The sequence below is a fragment of the Megalobrama amblycephala genome, unplaced genomic scaffold, assembly GCF_018812025.1.
Source record: "Megalobrama amblycephala isolate DHTTF-2021 unplaced genomic scaffold, ASM1881202v1 scaffold436, whole genome shotgun sequence".
In the NCBI taxonomy this organism is placed as follows: domain Eukaryota; kingdom Metazoa; phylum Chordata; class Actinopteri; order Cypriniformes; family Xenocyprididae; genus Megalobrama; species Megalobrama amblycephala.
Genome location: NW_025953378.1, coordinates 37,496 through 52,234, shown reverse-complemented (window position 1 = coordinate 52,234; position 14,739 = coordinate 37,496). Strand labels below are relative to the sequence as shown.

At 35.2% G+C, this 14,739-nt stretch overlaps 3 protein-coding genes across 5 annotated transcripts in view; 2 read left to right on the top strand and 1 right to left on the bottom strand.

Annotated features, from left to right (window-relative positions):
• The window catches only part of LOC125261590 (complement C1q-like protein 4), a 67,045-nt gene extending 62,598 nt beyond the window's left edge, over positions 1-4,447 (top strand). The window contains exon 5 of the mRNA XM_048180145.1: positions 3,841-4,447. Coding sequence (XP_048036102.1) covers positions 3,841-4,127 — 287 coding nt within the window. The 3' untranslated portion in view covers positions 4,128-4,447. The remainder of the gene's footprint in view (positions 1-3,840) is intronic.
• A 3,064-nt stretch (positions 4,448-7,511) lies between these two features.
• On the top strand, positions 7,512-10,186 carry LOC125261584. The gene is made up of 3 exons (XM_048180141.1): positions 7,512-9,024; positions 9,327-9,545; positions 9,982-10,186. Exons 1-3 carry the CDS (start codon positions 8,393-8,395, stop codon positions 10,184-10,186), a joined length of 1,056 nt encoding a protein of 351 aa, XP_048036098.1. The 5' UTR covers positions 7,512-8,392.
• Positions 10,187-10,273: 87 nt separating this feature from the next.
• On the bottom strand, positions 10,274-13,074 carry LOC125261583 (G2/M phase-specific E3 ubiquitin-protein ligase-like). Of its 3 annotated transcripts, XM_048180140.1 has the most exons (9): positions 12,777-13,073; positions 12,581-12,666; positions 12,438-12,493; positions 12,319-12,352; positions 11,492-11,550; positions 11,240-11,418; positions 10,898-11,070; positions 10,593-10,807; positions 10,274-10,509 (listed from the first exon to the last, which is right to left on the bottom strand). In XM_048180140.1, exons 3-9 carry the CDS (start codon positions 12,484-12,486, stop codon positions 10,274-10,276), a joined length of 945 nt encoding a protein of 314 aa, XP_048036097.1. In that variant the 5' UTR covers positions 12,487-12,493; positions 12,581-12,666; positions 12,777-13,073. The 3 variants fall into 3 exon arrangements, with proteins under 3 accessions (XP_048036097.1, XP_048036096.1, XP_048036095.1); XM_048180139.1 differs by having other exon boundaries at positions 12,438-12,666; positions 12,777-13,074; XM_048180138.1 differs by lacking the exons at positions 12,319-12,352; positions 12,438-12,493; positions 12,581-12,666; positions 12,777-13,073 and having other exon boundaries at positions 11,492-11,869.
• Positions 13,075-14,739: the final 1,665 nt, after the last annotated feature.

The following is a 14,739-nucleotide window of genomic DNA, read 5'->3' as shown; positions in this document are numbered from 1 at the left end:
TTAAATTATGAGAAAAAACGTGTTAAATTTCAAGAAAAGTCGAGATAAAATGTTGAGAATAAACTCATAATTTAACGAGTTTACTCTCAACATTTTATCTCGACTTTTTTCTCGAAATTTAACGACATTTTTCTCATAATTTAACGATTTTGTTCTCATAATTTAACGACTTTTTCTCATAATTTAATGACTTTATTTAACTAGTTTTTTTTTTCTTGTAATTTAACGAGTTTATTCTCAACATTTTATCTCGACCTTTTTCTTGAAATTTAACAATTTTTTTCTCGAAATTTAACGAGTTTATTCTCAACATTTTATTTAAACTTTTTTCTCAAAATTTAATGAGTTTTTTCTCGAAATTTAACAACTTTAATCTCGAGATGGTTTTATTTTTTTATTATTGCTTGGCCCTAATCCTCTTCCATAGCTGGAAGAAAACAAAACTAGAAGTTTTTCACATTTCAAATAATTGAGTACAGAAAGGCCTTAAAAATCGCTAGAGCTGCTTATTTTTAAAATCTTTTAGAAGAAAATAAACACAACCCTAGGTATTTATTTGATACAGTGGCTAAATTAACGAGAAATAAAGCTTCAACTTCTGATGTTCCAAACAGCACAGCAGTCATGACTTTATGAACTTCTTTACTTCCAAGATTGACAATATTAGAGAGAAAATTATAACCATACAACCGTCTACTACAGTATCGCATCAGACATTGCACTGTAGTATCCCTGAGGAAAAATTCCATTCATTCGTTGCTATAGGAGAGAAAGAATTGTCTAAACTTGTTAAATCATTGAAACTAACAACATGTATGTTAGACCCTATACTGACCAAGCTATTTAAAGAGATGCTTCCAGAGATCATAGATCCTCTTCTTAATATCATTAATTCATCTTTATCACTAGGATACATGCCGAAAACTTTTAAGCTGGCTATTGTCAAACCTCTTATTAAAAAAACACAACTTGATTCTAGAGAATTAGTCAATTACAGGCTGAAATGTTGATTAATAACTTGATAATAAATCACTCAAAATATATATATTGAAGTAGGCCTCAAAACAAACAATAAGAAAGTGGACTGTAGAGGCAATTTCTACATCTTATGAGTTGAGCGTCTGTCTTCACCTCTATTGGTAAGCGCTCAATTCACAAGAAGTATGGCAACTTCTAAAGCCTTATTGTGAAGGGTCTCCCTTCGGAAAGTATTTGATGCTGCGGGATGGGCCTCCCCAAAAACCTTTTGAGCCCAAAAAAATGAGATGAACTTTACTGAAAAATTTCTGCCAAATGAACAAAAACAACTCAGGGTTGATATCGTTGATCTAATCACTCAAGGTTTGCAAAAAGAACAAGACAAAATATCGAAGAAGCAGGCCAAGGAGAAGAGGAACTAAGAAGGGACAACTGTAGATTGATTCGACAGCCAAAGAGATGATTAAATTACTGAGACAGCAACAGAAAATTAATTTGAAATTGATTATGTTTATAAAACAATCATATGCTTTGAATACTTTTATGTGTGAAATGGAACAAGCGAGGTTGAAGCTTTGACCACGAAAGCGCCGGTTGTATCTGGAAATTATGTTTAAATGATTTCTTGCTGAGTTTCTGAGAAATAAGATCGAGATATATTTTTAATTATAGCTAGAAATATTAAATGGAAACTAAAGCGAAGGTCTCAAGCTTTAGCAATTAAAATGTGTTATAATTTGCAGAATGTGTTGCAGCCTGCAAAAGGTGTTGCGAGGCAAGCTGTAACTAAACTTTGTATCTTATGCTTTGCATGCATCAGGAAACTGTGAAGTGATAGGGGGCTGTACTTCTATGTACAAAGGAAAATGCTCTATGAAAAGAGAATGTGATCTCTGGAAACTATATATATTGGAAAATTTGTAACAGTTCACTGCACCTCGGGTGAAGACTTACTCGGTTTTATGTTCTGTTTTTTTATTCTGTATCTTGTTATTAAAACGAAACCATTGTGTTTGGTGATTCGTAAACCTCTCTATAACAAGTCTGAAAGTGAATTACTTTTTACATAAACTATTATAAAGTCCTGCAATTCAGTTACTTCCATCGAGCCTCAAGAGCATCAGATCCTGACTGAGCTGAGCTGGTGTGGACTCCACCTTGAAATCTCTAATTGTTGTGCAACGCTCTCAATACAAAACAATCAGAAGGTAAGGCCAAATCTTTTGATGCTGAAAAAGGATTGTAGAGATATGTGTTTGAGAAATTAGTGATTGAGGGGGATAATAAATACAACAATTTATAAGGTTTTACAGTTTGGACCTTCCTTCTACACCTGGTGCTCAAGTGCTCTCGTCCTGAGTTATTCCTGTACAGTTTCATTCAAGGACAGAAATTAGTCAGTATAACGCAGTGGGCATCTCCTTCCACACAGTGTCATCATTTGATGCAGCACAAGTTCTCTCGAAAGGGAACATCTCAGGTTATGACTGTAACCTTTGTTTGCTGAGAAGGGAACGAGATGCTGAGTCCCTTAGTCATACTTCATGAATGCCTATAGGGGCCTTGCTTTAATATGTACCGGCTTCCCTATGTAGCTTCTGTGGTGCATACATGCTTCAGATGCAGTCACGCAGAGGCATTCCCCATAGTGTCCTCATTCAACATCTCATTCCCTCCTGAGGGAACAAAGGTTACAATCGTAACCCAAAACATATTTGCAGTCTAAAGTCTATTGGACAGTTTAAACAATTACGCAAGTTGTCTTTAAAAACTAAGAGAACATTAATTCAGTTGATTCAATACATCGCTAGAAACCAAGAGCACAACAATGTTGATTTTTATAACGGTTTTAATGCTCAATGTGTGGGCTATATCGGCAGATGATGTACTTTCACCAAACATAAACATCCTTGAAGAACTGGGGAAAATAAAGACCATGGAAACAGTAATGAAATCTCTGGAGACTGAAATGGAGCGACTAAGAACAGAAAACAAAGGTAACGTGATGGACACTACATACATGACAGGGTAGTCACAGAATAAAATGAAATGCAATAATTTACATATTTATAACACCATATTGCTCATACTGTGATGTCAGCTGTCTAATCTACTAGTTTGACAAAGATTAAGAAAGTGAATCAATATTTCTTCAGCTCTTCATGAATGCTTTGTAATATATAGACAAAAGTTTGTTTTAAAGAAGATACTCAGCAGACTATTGCTCAAGTGAAAGCACTTCAAAAAGTGAAAGTATGAAAAAGTTATGGAAATTTAAATTTACTGTAAATCAAATGTACTGTACTAAATATTTTATACAAAATATATATTTTACAAAATTATTTTTACTCTGAAATTACTATCAAATCAAAGCCATATATCTAACCAATTTGTGTTTGAAATTTTAAGTTGATATCACAAAAGTACAGAACTGAACGCCACCGTTACAGAGCAGAAAGAAAACATCAGAGCTTTAGAGACAAGTGGAGTTGAAAAAAGGAAAATAGAGGTGAAAGTGTGCTTGAATGATGTTAAATTCAGTGTATTCATTCTCAGTGTAATATGATATATGTGATATACTGGTCCTTTTTCCACTGAAATCACAACTAACCTACAGGAACGTCTTCACAAACATAGGGAATGCCTACAACCCAATTACAGGTAATTATCAATGAAATGGAGTCATTAAACTCAGTTTATAGTAATGAAAACCTTCTGCTCCATTCAGACCTCTCTGCAGTTGTGTAATGTGTATAAGAGAATTAAATGATCTGCCATCTTTCAAAACTATTACAGTGTGTTTGGTAATGAAGCAATCATACAGGAAACAGCTGATTCTGTATTGCTTGTTATTTGATTTAGGTATTTTCACAGCCCCACTGAAAGGAGCGTACATGTTCAGAGTCTCTGTATTGGGTCATGCCCAAACTATATCATCTGCCTCCATTTATAAGAATGGAGAGTGTGTGGTATTAGCATATGACGATCAGCCTCAGGGTGTGTTAAACTCTTCAAATGGAGTTGTGTTGATCCTGGAGGTTGGAGATGTTGTCTATGTGAGACTTTGGTCTGGCAAGAGGTTATATGATAGCTGGCATAATAATAACCACATCACTTTCAGTGGTTATCTACTGTTTCCCTTAAGATAACAGGAGCTTTGAAGAATGTGATTTCAATGATTCTGAACCTTCAGCATATGAATTAAAATGAAAATCATGAAGAATGATTAACATATAACCTTAATGTCTTAATGAGGACTAATGTGTGTTTGAAGTTTGCAGTAAATTACTGTATAAAGTCAGTATAATACACTATATTCATAAGTTCTGATCTGTCTATACATGTAAGTTTGTATAAAGAGTTTCAGCGCTGAGACAGACAGGACCCATGAATATCACATGTGACTCAAAAGTGTTTTGTTAAATCAATGAATCTAGAATGTTAAATAATAAATAATAAAGTGTATCTTGTTACTGATCCTTGATCTGTATTTCTTCATCCTACATAAATAAGATAATTTAGGACATGTGTGTGAATGTGTGATTTTTTGCAATTAAAAATAATTGATTTTGTGTTAGCAATTTGTTCACATTTTCGAAAAATTTGCTGTTTTATTTATAATTAGGGCACAATAGAAACAATAAAGATGCATAAATCTTGTTTATTTTGGTCTCTTAGCAACTTCTGATACATTTTAAACTTTTAAAACAAGCTATGGACATTTTTTAGCCTTACTACACAAGTCTTTACATATTTGAAATCATGTAAATGATTCTTGATCTACTTTGTTCTTAATTAGTTTCCTAAATAAAATAAAAAAAATTTAATATTAACTGTATGTAATTATAAGTACTTTTTAAATTATTACTATTTATTACAAGTGTATGCTAAGGTTTTAAATATATAAACTAATATAGCTTCAAAACATAAAAGCAAGTAGCCTAGTAAATAATATAGTTTCTGAATGTTTTCTCTTCAAGAGCAGTGATTTTTCTCTTTCTCTTCACTATTGTTTGATTATTATACTGATAACATCATAAGCCAAGTTCCCATCCAGTTTGATGTTTTGTTATAGACAAAGCAAATGAGCGCCAATTTTTTTTTTTTTTTTTTTTTGCAAAATTTGCTGTTTCAGGGCTGTTTCCATCCAGTTGGACTTTTACTGATAAAATGGTGTGGGTGATGATATCATCCAGAAAAAAACGCATTAGTTTTGCTATATCACTAAAAAAAATCTGCCCTTGAGCCATTTCAATAGGCTACATAATTTTACGTATATCACAAATTCTTACCTTAACTTCTCCAGTGTTTGAATTTTCAAAGCACGCGCCCATTAAAACACGTCAGTCACGCAGCATTTGATCCGTTGGACCTGATCCGTTTATTTTGCGGAGGACGAGATATGTTCAGATACACAGATTCAGATAAATTGTGATTACAAACTGCATGTAGTAAACCAAGTGCTTTAGTAACTTTTAAGTGTCACAAAATTAACAAAATATTTTTACTTAATAATTTACTTAAAGTGAAAACTTACCTGAAAACCACAGATGATCGCCGGAGTCGCCATTTCTCTCGTCGGTTGCAGAGATGAACGGTCACGCGCAATCAGATAAGCGCGGGTCTCCGCTGATTGACAGTAGAATTTACGGCGCCGCCCGGAGGCGGAGCTGATCCTCTGGGCGACGCCAAAACGAATGTGACAGTCACTCGGGTTTGGCGACTTGAATGCGGATCCGCCTAGGAGTCTCCTGCTGTGTGGGTTCTGTCCTCTGTTTTCAAGGGTAAGATTTCTTTATAAACCATCTACTCACCCATATGTCTTAATTTTTTTGTGGAACACTCAGTCACCATTAGAAAAGAAACTGATAGTGAATTGTGACTGCCCAGCAAACAAGGGACGTCCCTCGGACGTTGTGAACGTCCGTTAAGGACCGCGTTTGGTCCGCTTTGTAACGTTCGCTGACGGACGTTCGGGGGACATTCAAGTCTTTGCCAGTTTGCCAAAGTCCTACTGACGTCCCTCATCTGGTATTTCCATAACAACACTTGTAAAAAAAAAAAAAAACAGCGTTGCCTTTTATCAACAGACCTGACACCTTGAAACTCAGACAAAGGGCAAATGAAACTAAACCTACTGGATTTAAAGGAGGTTGTGTTCCTTAAAAATCCCTTAAAACATGATAATGGTTTTACAGAAACCATGATTGTTTTGTTGTGCAGGTTGATATTATGGTTTTACTTCAAGTAAAAATAGTTGAATTCGGGTCATTCTACAGAAAAGTCCTGACAAAATGTCTTAAAATGTATTTCTTTTTCTAACGTTTAAACTTAGACCACATTATTATATCACACATTGACTTTATGAATACAAATGACAGCTTTATGATTTATTATTATTATTATTATTATTATTATTATTTTGTGCATTTAAAGACAGCATGTACCATTTTTTTTGTCACTGGTGTTACCATACTTCTCTGGCATTTTAAACATTTTTATGAAATGATATTTCTCAATTTTTTTCAGCACATGCAGTCAGAGTTACAGAAAAAAAGATAATGAAAAAAATAAGGAGATTATGTGTTTTTGTTTTTTTTCAATCAGGTTAGTTAAAAGTGATTGAATTATGCTAATTTAATTATGCATGTATTTGCTATAACAATGGAAATATTTGAAAAACAGTTATAAACAAGTAATGCAATCCTTTACATCTTAATTCTTGAGTTTAGCAGAATTCAATGAATGTAAAAGTATTATCATGTCACATATGACACATTTTATTTAATGAGACAGACAAAAAACAGTAACAACAGTGACACAATGAATCACCAGTGACAGATACGACCAAAGATAGCCTACTTATTCTTCAACTATAATCAAGGAGAGGAGACTAAATTTTTTACATTTTTTATACAATCAAAGACTTTTCATTGACACTTAGTGAAAGCAGTCAGTAAAAGATCTAAACAACATTTTAAAAATGTCTGTAAAATACGCTGTCCGTAAAGTCGCTGCTTCTCAGCTTCTCAGTTTAGCCAAATACCCTCAATCTAGCCATATCTGACCAAAGGAGGATTAACAATAGGAAAAAAAGTTAGAATCACATTATTTAGTGCTATTTTATGCAAAATAACTAAATAAATAGCTTTGAATAAAGTTTTTTTTTTCTATAAACAACACCAGTGACAGTAACACCAGTGACATTTTTCATGAAAAATGCATTTTATGGCTGCTGCAAGGTATCAATCCACATGTTGTCAATCATGGTATATTCACTAAATTAACCCTCTGGAGTCTGAGGCTGATTTGGGGCTTGGAGAGGTTTGACATGCCCTGACATTTGTGCTTTTTTCAGTTGTTCATAAACATATAAATGACAAAAGTGTCATTACACTGTATTCTACGGTGGCCCAGTAGTGCACAGCACAATGAAATTAAAAAAGCAAACATAAGTTCACAACACAACGAAATCAAGCCACAACACAACGGAAACAAGCCACAACACAACGGAATAACCACAACAAAACGAAATCACCACAACACAACGGAATCAAGTCGCAACACAACGGAAATGCTCCGACCACTAGGGGGCAGTGTCGGCACTGAAAAGCCGATCTCCCCAGGACACGAAGAGATTCTCTCTATATGTAAGTAATGTGAGCATAATATGTGTAATAATTTTTAAATGAACAAAATATGTTTTATTGAATGTTTGGATATCCTAATTATCTTAATGTATCGATTCATAAAACGAGCAAAAAATAAATTACTTTCGATTTGGACAACTTAGATCTGCTTTTGTTTCATTATTGCCTGATAGTCAGCTAAAATGTTTAATTTCAACCGTTGTCTTTATAGGCTGGCATGTTTTGTCCATTTTGTGGAAATGATCTGGGGATTATTATAGCCTTTTGTGGCTCGTGTGGTTCTAATGTCCAGTTTTTGGCTGAAGTTCAAAGTGGTAAGTGGGCCTATGTATGAATTCAGCTTGATCATATGATCGGATGTAATTTATACACACATTTTGAACACTGGGCTCAAATGCACAAATAATCATGAAAATATTAGAACATTTAGAACCTAAAGTCTAGTGTGTATCTAAAACATAAGTTACTGTTATTGTAGCATACTTTTTATTAACTGAATTCTTTGAGGCAGGTGGTTCTACCAGTTAAAATTGTAACTCAATAATACCCTTTCTATTATGTATTGAAAGCTTGAGTGTGTCCAATAACCAATTACATTATGTATGTACATTATGTAAAAAACATTACATATTAATGCTATGTTTTCTTGATGGTTAGAGTCATCAGTCCATGTTTCTGAGGATGATCTTCTTCTAAAGTACTTCAGAGATGGACACAGTTACAGTGTCATTGTGGATTTCTTGGCATCGAAGCACAACATTAAAATGAGCCTTCGTACCCTGAAAAAAAAATTGAACAGACTGTCTTTGTACAAACGAAAAAACTACTCGCCTTTGGACAATGTCCGGACAGCTATCATTGCAGAGTTGAATGGTTCTGGACAGCATTATGGTTACCGCACAATGTGCCAGACCCTACGCCAAAAACACAATCTTACGGTGAGAAGGCAAGATGTAATGCTTATGATGGCAGACCTTGACCCATTAGGTATTGAACAACGCTCAAGAAGAAGATTTGTGAGAAGGGTCTACCATTCTTTGGGGCCAAATCATGTTTGGCACATTGATGGCTATGACAAATTAAAACCATACGGTTTGGCTATAAGTGGCTGCATTGATGGTTACTCACGTAAAGTGATGTGGTTAGTTTGTGGAGCTAGCAATAACAACCCAGATATTATAGCTCATCATTACCTACAGTGTGCTACTGAATTTGGGGTCATACCAAAGCTTCTTCGCACAGACTGTGGAACTGAAAATGGAACTATGGCTGCAATCCAATGTTCTCTGAGATCAGTCCACACAGATGACCTTGCAGGAGCTTCAAGCCATATGTATGGCTCCTCAACCACAAACCAACGAATTGAAAGCTGGTGGTCATACTTCAGAAAACAAAGGTATAGTCTACAGTCATGATGTTTTGGGGTTATATTTAATATTACTTTTCTTGCTGAATTTTACAGTTGGAAATGTTACATTAAAACATGTTCTAATCCCAGATTCAAATTTATGTTTGAGCTGTTTTAATTGAAAGCAACTGGCTCTGAAGTATCTTAAAATATGTCAGTACCATTGTTTTGTCTCTACTTAAATGTCCTAATTAAACTAAGGCCTAATTCTGGCTTAATCTAAACCCTGTCTGTGAAACCAGGCCTGAATGTCTAAAAGGGATGTTAATATTGTTGGATTATTTACACAGGTCTCAGTTCTGGATGGATCTTCTAAATGACCTGAAAGAGAAACAACTCTTTAATGGCAGTCATGAGCATATATGCTTGGTGCGTTTTGTGTTTTTAAGTGTGCTGCAGATTGACCTTGATGAATGCAAAGAAATTTGGAACACTCACACCATTAGGGCAGTTAAACAGTCTCGCTGTCCTTCTGGTAAACCAGATGCAATGTATGCTCTTCCACACAGGTTGGTATATGACTATATTAAATGTTAAACTTACTTGCATTTTACAATGGAATTGTTAAAATGATAGTTGGCACAAAACCTCAAAATCTGCCATCATGTACTCACCCTAATGTTGTTCCAAAGCCATGAGGCTTGCTTTCTTCCATGGAACACAAAATAGAAATAATATACATATTGTTAGTCTCACTCACTATTTACTTTCATTCAATGCTCTTTCGTAAAGTTAAAGTGAAAAGAGATTGGGGCTAACATTCTATTCTACAGAAGAAAGTCATTCAACTTTGGATTGACATGAGGTTTAGTACGGTGTTATTTTGAGCCAAAAATAAAATTCAGAATTTAATACAATTTAACCTTTTATTGCTCTCAATACTGTGCCTTGAATTTTCACACCAAACAATATAATGGTAGACACATTTTCCTCTTTTTCTCAAAGGTTTAATGGGAGAGAATGTGGATTTCGTGTCTCACAGGAAGACTTGGACCACTTTTTCATTGAACCGACTATTAGTACTTGTGGAGATGAACAGCTTCAGGCCAACTTTGAAGAACTACATGCTCAAAGCAATCTGACTGCACCTCACACTTGGGAAACTGGTGTGGAGAACTATATAACTTTAAAGAACATGGCCCGCATTTAAACTCTAGTTAGTTCAGAAACGTTTGTTATTTGGAACAAACTGTTAAAGGGATAGATATCCCTTAACATTTACATTGCTCTGCTCTGCTCAGTGCAATCCAAAACCAGGTGAGTTTTGGATACCAAAGTCCATTGCATTTTTGAACTCTTCATAGTTTTTGGAGATTGGCAATTTGATTGTGTTGGCACAGGTGCTGGCAATGGGAAATTTAGAAGTCCACTCAAAACTCAGTCGGGGCTGGGGCAGAATCGTTGAAGGAGGCAGTGAATCCAGTCCTGTAGCAAACATCAGGATGTCCTGGAGGAAGACTCCAGTTTCTTGTTCTGAAAAAAGAAAAGAAAAGAAAAAATGGAATAATATGAAATATGTAAACAACAACAATAAAAAGTGATGTTCAATCCTTTACCTCCAGTGTCAAGCAGATAGTCTCTCCAGTATCCTAGAATCCTTGTTTCTTCTTGTCGTCTGGTGCTACCATCTTCACTGAGCTGAGCCTTGAAGACAGCCTCCAATGATTCAGGTTTTAGTTTCTCAACACTGTAGCACATGTAGGGTCTGAATACACTTGGATGTTGTTCCAGGGCATGGATGACATCCAAGGTGGAAAGCCCATCCCTAAATCTGGAAGCCAAACAAGATCAGAAAGTAATGACAATTATATGGAACATAATTAAATGCAACAATTAATATGCAAATTAGACATCAACTTACCTTTGTATGGAGTACTGGTTCCTGTACAATATGTACCATTGAATGAAATCCTTCACAATGTTGTCTTTGCCTTCTACACTTCGTGGGTAATCAAAACAGCCAGCAGTCTGCAGCAAGCTGGCATACTTGTCAATGAGCATGTGTAATTCATTCAATGAAGCTGCACTGGATATCTGGTAAATAGGATACATAAAAACATAAAAACAAAAAGGAACAAATTAAATTCTAATAAATTTTTCATAAAGCCAATACAAAAAAGCTTTAAACTTAATCCTTGAACCATATATATATATATAAAAAAAAAAAAAACTTAAAATAAGCTTAAATGAAAGTTGAATGCACCTCAAGTAAAGCTGCCTTCATGGTCTCATCTGTTATATCTTCAACTGTTCCATTAATGTCAGTCCTCCCAGTGAGGTGATCGTACAGCATTTCTGACAGAAAGCGCGGACCTGGACCACCGTGAACTATTGAAACGGCAATCATCCGCCCAGCAAGAAAGTAGTCGTCATCTCTGGCAGCTGTAGTAAATGAAGTTTTTCAGTTAGTAAAAAAGACAATTATGAGCAAGGTAGAGTTAAGTAAATAATTTACCTGCATTGTTAAATGTGAGAAATCTTCTATTGTCTGGACCGTCAAAGATTCTCCGTGCTCTTAAGCAATCCATTAGAAGGGTTAGAAACTCACGTTTGGGACCACCTGTGTCTACTGCATCTTCTACTGTGCCATCATCGTCGGTGAATTTGACGAGCATGTCATGCAGTGGGTCATATGATAGACGTTTAAATCCACGAACTGCTCCGTCCCAAACATCTGCTCTATTTATATTGAATCTGCTGCATGATGTCTTTTTCACCTTAAGTGACAGATCTGACACAATGTCTGCAGCAGATAATACCTCTGTGCTGTAAAACATAAAGAGGTTTATATTGAGTTAAGCAAAATAATAATTATGAAATAAAAAAAAAAACACAAAAAAACCCGAATAAATTTAGGAACATGATATTAAGAGTAATTAATAAACTAGAACCTTTCCTCTTGAACATATTGTCTGCTCTCATCTGACTCTTCGGAATCGCTCTCAATGACAATTGGTGCGTACAGATGTGTGTAATTGCTGTAAAAAGAAAAAGAGTATCAGGAATTTACATCCATTGACAAACAAAAGTAATTGTTAGGCTGCTTTTAAAACAATTAATTTCTTTTTTTAAAACTCTGAGATAAAACAATAAGCTTACGTGTAGCACTTTTGTGTGTGTTCTTGGACATTTGTTTTTCCTGCTTCCTGGATTTGTTAGAATTGTAAAAAAAAAAAAAAAAACCACTATAACTGACCTTCAACAAAACACATAAGACAGAGTACATTTTTCATTTGTTCTAACAAAGTAACTGCATGTTATGAACATAAATTATAAACTTACTTTGTCCAAAAAAGGCAGAGAGAGATTAGAAGGTCTGAAAAACAACAACAATAAATTAATTTAAACAACTCTACTCCTCACCCTCAAAGAATGCCCTGTTAACTATGCTAAAATAATACCTGTCTGATGTGCTTCTTGCCTTTGGTGTGCTTGCTTCATCTGGATCATCCCACATCTGCATAAAAAACTCAAGCCACATGTTAAAATGAGTTACAATTAAATGTTATATTTATGTTAGGAGACATGCATTTAATGCACCCACCAAAGTGTCACTCTCATAATGTGGACTGTGTGAGGTAGATTTTACTTGCACTTCACTGTCTTCGCTCGAAGAATCTCCACTACAGTCTTCAAACCAATATGAACATAAGAAATTCACTTTGATATAAACCCATTCATGTAAATAGTATTTTATACATATGTTTTTGTAAGATTTACTTTAAATTAAATATGCTCACCAATGGCTGAAAAATCTTGACCTGTGCAGACGAACAGTGTTATTCTTTGGTAAGCCTTCCCAAGTGCCTCTTTGTACAGCTGTAGTTTGAATGGGGTGTTTGTTCCTGGAATGTTTTTCACCTCTGAACCGTCTGGGTACAGCAAAACATAGGGACCCTCTTCCATGTCCTGATTAAAATCTTTTACTTTCTTTTCAGCAGCTGTTAACAGTTGCTCAGATGACCAATTAGGTTGAACTTCAAGAGGCAGGGTCCTCCCTCTCATAGGCTTTAGAACACCATTATGTCTCCACATAACTCCAACATAAATCTAGACATAAAAAGATTAAATAAAAAATGTGTCACAAACTGAAAATTAAAATAGGCTTTAACGTGGGGCATGTGGCTATTTAACAAATATTTATTAAAAACTTTATTTTATGAAAATAAAACTGAAAGATTAAATGAATAATAACTAGTTGATACCTAGCAACTGCACTGAATTCCATAGGAAACATATGAAAGGTACTAATGTTGCTAACTGTCCTTTAACTTAAAGTAATTATGAAATGTAACTTAAGTTGAAATAGTCATCCCTATTGTGCGTATGAAGATACCTTCACCGTTTTTTTATCCTTCCTAGATTCCTGACATTTCTTAGTAAAAAAGGTTTTCCTCTCTTTCTCCTTCACAGCCCTGAACTTCATGAAGGAATCCAGTGTATTTCTTTCTGATTTTCCTGCTTTAAACACAGTGACATATAGAAATCTCTCACATTATACTCGTTCACCAAGCAGATATTTTGTTCCAAAACAATATAGCAACAGCCTCGCTATGTACCTGCACTTGTGCTTGGCTCATTTCCATCAGGAACTTTATCTTTTAGAAATTTTATGTTTTTACCACATGCACTGCAAAAAGCAGGACAGCTTTCCAGTGTAGCGCCACAAAATGGACAATACATTGGGATCTGTAAAAAATCACTAACTTCAGGGAAGAACCAGCAACTGCATTCAGACAAGCAATATTCTTCTGAAATAAAATTTAAAATTTACACACACACAAACTTGCAGTGACTTACTACTTGGCATGTAGACAGTACTTATATCATATGGCAATGCACAGGACAACATATAGTTGTGTTAAAGTGATTAACAGGCGCTAAAATTAAACATACAATTTGATATTTTTTCTACATACTCACAGTCTCTTCGTATCTGCGTAAAAAGCATCCAGACCGATCCAGACCCATAAAAACGCATGCGAGCAATTGTCCGTTTCCGCAAACCAACTGCCCCCTAGTGGTCGGGAGCATTTCCGTTGTGTTGTGGCTTGTTTCCGTTGTGTTGTGGCTCGTTTCCGTTGTGTTGTGGCGATTTCGTTGTGTTGTGGCTTGTTTCCGTTGTGTTGTGGCGATTTCGTTGTGTTGTGACGATTTCGTTGTGCTGTGGCTTAATTTCGTTCTGCTGCACTACTGGGCCACCGTAGTATTCAGCACAAACTAGGCTACAATAATATGTGAGGAACATATACGTACATTTTTGTATTTTTGAAGGAATAACGTTTATGCGTGGTTATTGAAAAAACAAAAAACTTAAGTCACTGAAATAAGGCCAAAATAAGTATATTAAAATCTGTGTTCACAAGAACTTCTGGGTATTGGAGGTTGTAGACTAGAGTTTTTGCTTCAGAATGAATGTAAAAATTATCCTTGCCTACTCCTTCATATAAAACAATAGAGAGATTTAAATTTTCTAAGACACTTTTGGTCAAGAAACACGGTATGCGAGGAGGCGGTGAATAATCATGAATAATGGGTGATTCTCACCTGAGAAGGACAAAAGAATTGAATAATAATGACCTGAAATGACTTGCATATTAATGAGGCCATTTCAGTCAGGTAGGCTGTGAAAAAACCCTCTGTGATCATGGCTGATAACAGGATTAAAGTCCACTCAGGACAAAAAAAAACATGATTTTTGTG